Source organism: Penaeus monodon, chromosome 6, assembly GCF_015228065.2.
Source record: "Penaeus monodon isolate SGIC_2016 chromosome 6, NSTDA_Pmon_1, whole genome shotgun sequence".
NCBI lineage: Eukaryota > Metazoa > Arthropoda > Malacostraca > Decapoda > Penaeidae > Penaeus > Penaeus monodon.
In genome coordinates this window covers 18,409,512-18,414,196 of record NC_051391.1, presented here as the reverse complement: position 1 = coordinate 18,414,196, position 4,685 = coordinate 18,409,512, and the positions used below count along the sequence as shown (strand labels likewise).

At 34.2% G+C, this 4,685-nt stretch overlaps 1 protein-coding gene across 3 annotated transcripts in view; it reads left to right on the top strand.

Moving 5' to 3' along the window:
- Positions 1-214: 214 nt before the first annotated feature.
- The window catches only part of LOC119574319 (RNA polymerase II subunit A C-terminal domain phosphatase SSU72-like), a 17,120-nt gene continuing 12,649 nt past the window's right edge, over positions 215-4,685 (top strand). Inside the window, exon 1 of one of the 3 annotated variants that reach the window (XM_037921518.1) lies at positions 215-309. Coding sequence is in view for 1 of the 3 variants with exons in the window: in XM_037921516.1 (XP_037777444.1) it covers positions 869-972 (104 nt within the window). In the remaining 2 variants the exon portion in view is untranslated. Of the gene's footprint in view, positions 323-853; positions 973-4,685 lie in introns of those variants that run through there. The other 2 variants (XM_037921517.1, XM_037921516.1) reach the window with 2 other exon arrangements.

Below are 4,685 nucleotides of genomic sequence, written 5' to 3'. Positions count from 1 at the left end.
TAATTCATCGTTTTTTTTTTTTTTTTTTTTTTTAGAGAGAGAGAGAGAGAGAGCGTCCATATTACAAAGTAGAGAGAACAGGTACAAATATTTGTATACGTCCGAGATACCATCAAGATATGACCATTGCCATTAATGCATTTTACTTATCTTTTGATTAACTGTGCTTTTCTTCAATATATTGTGCATTTTGTGAATATTCAAATGATCGTAGAGAAAAACTATAACCCCTTGTTATGGTTTGGGATCCCTGGGGCACAGGTGACGAAGAAGCGGAGGATTTTGCAATAAATTAAATCTTTATGTTAGGTCTGTAAGCTTAGTAAGTACTTGATGTGGCGTAATATTCATTATAAAGTACCACGGACGAAAATGAGTTGTGTAACAACTGTTTATTAGTAATGACTGTAGATGTAATACGGATGTGAATAACGAAGGACGTTTTGGGAAAGGTTTTACAAACATTGTTTCGTTTTGTTCAGAACATCATTTATCGTTTGTGCTGCATTTCAAACATTCATTGTATTAGAATCTGCCATTGGTAAGGGTCCAGTTTCATGGGTAGCTTTTTTTTTTTTTTTACATTTTTAATAGTGGAAGGAGACCATGTGATTACTCAAGAAGTGTTTTAGAAACGGTTTCAGGGAACTTGACATAAATTGAAGAACTTCTTTGAGATCTCAGATTTATTATTGTTAACTAGTTAACTCAGACATGTTTGGTGTTTTATTTTGGTATATAAGTGACTAAGTAGTGTAATTTGAATATATTCCCTTGTAATACAGTCATACCAAAGTTTCACAGTACAAGCATAATAATTTAAGGAAAAGTTGCAGTCATCGGTACAAGAAGTAATCTGCAGACACGAATGGTTATGCAACAAATAAAGGAAGAAGATCCTGAAAAGAGCTGCTCACAACCCAAGTTCGCTCATTTCTCTCGATTTCAGCTCCATCTTGTGTGCATACCAAGGTGAAGACAGTGCTTTCCCTATGTCCAGTCATTGCAACTTAGATTATTTAATCAATTTTGTAATGTGGAGTTGAGGATTTTGTGTCTTGAGTTTATCCATACTGTGAAGAATTAGCAGGAAAAGTAAAGAGTAATCAACCAGATCTCAAAACATTAAGTAGAATACCTAAAGCTAGCTAACCATAGACTCATGATAGTTTTATATATAAAAAAAAATGTTGAAAAGACCATGATGTAAATTGTTTATCGTTTACCTTCAGCAGCCATTATGTTTGATAATCACAGATGCTGGTCATATCTGATAATGTGAAGTTTGTATCTCAATTACCAGGATGTCTTGCACACCTATAGTCTTGATATTTACTCAAGGCATGGAGTGATCCCAAACTTAACCCACAATTATTGAGTTAATGAAATTGCATATCTTATCGGAATGTTAATAGTCTATAAAGTCCAGTGGTATATATTCAGGTGCATTGTTTCTCTAAACTTACCTGTTGCTTATTCATAGTACAATAATAGTTTTTGGTATGGGTAAGCTTTGGAAATAAAATGATATAATTAGATGATTAACCCAACAATAACAGGTGTCTCATCAATGAGACAGAAAAAACATGGGCAGTAGCTGGCTGTCACTTATGTGAGACACTTGTGTTCTCGGCTTATGCTCTGATTGGGTCGCCCACTACACTTGCTCCACGTGCAGGTCCCCATCGGGGGGTAATTGCTGCTATAGCAACTGGTAAGGTTTTTCCTAACCCATCATGACCCACACGCAGTATTGGGGGCACTCAGCAACTCAAGTAAAAAATTAGAAACACTTTCTAGGTTTTCAGCAGTACCATATATAATGTTCAAGGAAATGAGGCTAAAAAGATTGATTAAGCCTATGTTTCAGAGCTGTGACATAACAACCACTGTCAGGGCCAAACTAGTGAAGAACTGTTTTAGCAGATACAGCTTTGATTAAGTTGACTACACATGGTATGATTTTTTTCCATCCAGCATTTGGGCTGAATTCATCATAGAATTTCTTTGTGACTACTCTTTGTAGACATATATAAAATACCCATTTGTGAGCTATGGGCCTATACACCACCTACACATAATCAAAGGCCAATAAATCTCCCAACATATTCCAGTATACTCTATCATGACAGAGCTTCTAGACTTCCATGGTATTTCATAAACGCCAGTCAATATAATTAATAGTAGGAAGTCCCAGTTCAAAAGTTACTGCAGTTGTCGTATGAATAATTGCCCTATTTCAAGATTCCCCATATGAAGGATAACTCCAAACATGGATGTTATATGAGATCATCATTTATGTCACATAATTTAAACTATAGGTTCTTTAAACTCCTTATTTCATTAACCCTTAAGTAAAGTGGTTTTGAGTTTGTAGAAGCTAGGTTGTCTGTGGTAATGTGAATAGCCCATGTATATATTTACTGATATATGTTACAGATACATTTAAAAGATGTTTAGTAATTAATCAAATTTAGTAGTTCTGACTTTGCCTTGGTGGTTTTCCAATAGGTTGTAAGATTTTAAAGAGTTTACCTATTGGTACCACTGAATAACTGTCTAGTACAATAGTTCATCATAATATTACCTCACATTTATAGTGTGTTATAGAGCAAAACAGGCTGAAATACTGTTGATAAAAATGAATGAATTAATTAATTAATTAAAAATTAAAAATTAAAAAGAGGCTAAAAGCAACCTAATAAACTCTTATGAAATGTCAGCCAACATTGAAAGTGTCCAAAACTCCACTTTAAAAAAAGTCTATGGAAGTGTATATCATCACCCTGCTATGGACCCACATGTTTTTTATATAAAACATCCTAACCATGCAACCTTACCTAACCTCTGCTCTTGGACTCCCTACCCCGGGGATGTTTACCTATCAAGAGCTCTGCCCACAGACCTCCTAGCTAGGGGGTCTGTTTTTTATATAAAACATCCAAAACAAGCAACCTTACTTAACCTCTGCTCTTGGGCTCCCTACCCCAGGGATGTTTACCTATAAGGGGTTCTGCCCCCAGAGTCCTTAACCTGGGGACATTTAGCCCCCATACCCCCTATACAGTTTATTAATGATGAACCCTGAACCTCAAGTTAAATTTTACCTTTACTGATCTTGAGAAAAGAGTGGGTTTATGGTATTTGAATACCTCAGTTCACTACACCTTTTGTACTATAGTTTATCACTGTGAACAATGTGATGCACAAGATATTCAAAACAAAACTCTGGCTGTGAATGCTAAGAGGCCAGTGTCACAATCTTTTCATAATTTGTCCTCACAAACATTGAGGTCTTTTGCCATGGCCATGTTTCACAGAAATGTCAAAGAGATTGCTGGGCAGTATGGCCATACCTGCACATCGCACAAAAGCAAACTCAATTTGTAATTTTAAAAATTATGATATTTAATAAGAATTCTAAACACAAAGGTTTAAGATTTGAATAGTTTATCATTAGTGTGTATTCATATGGAAAAAAATGTGTCTCATTCATGAGCGTCACACATTATAATATGTGTATGCCTTTTTTAGCTTGGTGCAATTCCATATTCAGCCCATAATCTTGATTTAAAAAGCACATGCTATTATTAATGATTGTGGACTTACAAAGAAATGAAGACTGTATTTTCTAGCTTCAATATTTCCATTATTTTAGGTAAGCAATCAGTTTTATTCACATTTGTAAGTTCATATTGTTTTCTTCTTTAAGCTGCTACTCCCATATATTTTGAAAGGTTCCCCCAATTTTTAGGGAGAACATAAAGGGCAAAGGAAGTTGTAATACACATTAAAAATATGAGAAACATAGATATAGACTAGTAAAGACTTGTTAATGTGTAACCAAAAGTTACTCATAGTTTGCATTACATTTCAATAAAATTACCAGAACTGACCCACAAATTATGTAACAAATGTGAATACAATAGTAAGTCAAGCATGACAGGCTTTTACAGTACCCTCCAGGCAAAAGGAGTAACAGTTATCAAGGAAGTATATTTGGTAAGTTGGAGCTTGTATTATGTAGTTTTAAGCAGCTACATAATTACATTGAAAACATTCTTACCTGAATGAACCGGTCATGACCATAAGTAAAAATCTACATCAAACACAGTGCACCCACACACTCCACTGTGACAGTCTCATCTTCCAAAAATCTGCAAAAAAAATTGGTGTAAATATTTTTAGTATTTCTCACTGACAGATAGTCATTAGTGTTAGTGTAAATGCTCACTGATTCATAGCAGAGTTTTATCTGACTTATGGCATCATTGTAGTTCTACAAGAAATGGCATAACTTAATAAATTGATAAGATGCATTTAATGCAAGTAGCATTAAATATTTCTGTTCATTTCTTGCTATCTGTTACTAGTAACCAACTGTCAATTAATGCTGATCAAAGTTTCAAGTTTATGTATTAGAATAACAAGTAGCTTATGGACTTATGACCATATAGTAATGTATTACAAGGTCAGTTAAGCAAGAGAAGCTATTGGGGAATGGAGATATTTTATGTATGTCAAATTTAGCATATTATTATATTATAATAAAGTATTTGGTGGCATTGGTATTATCATCAACAATAGATTTGCATGTACAGTAATGACATTGTATATTGCGTTATACTTAAAGAGGATGTTGCTATATTTCTGTTTATGTAAAGACAACCAGCTGATTGATTTAG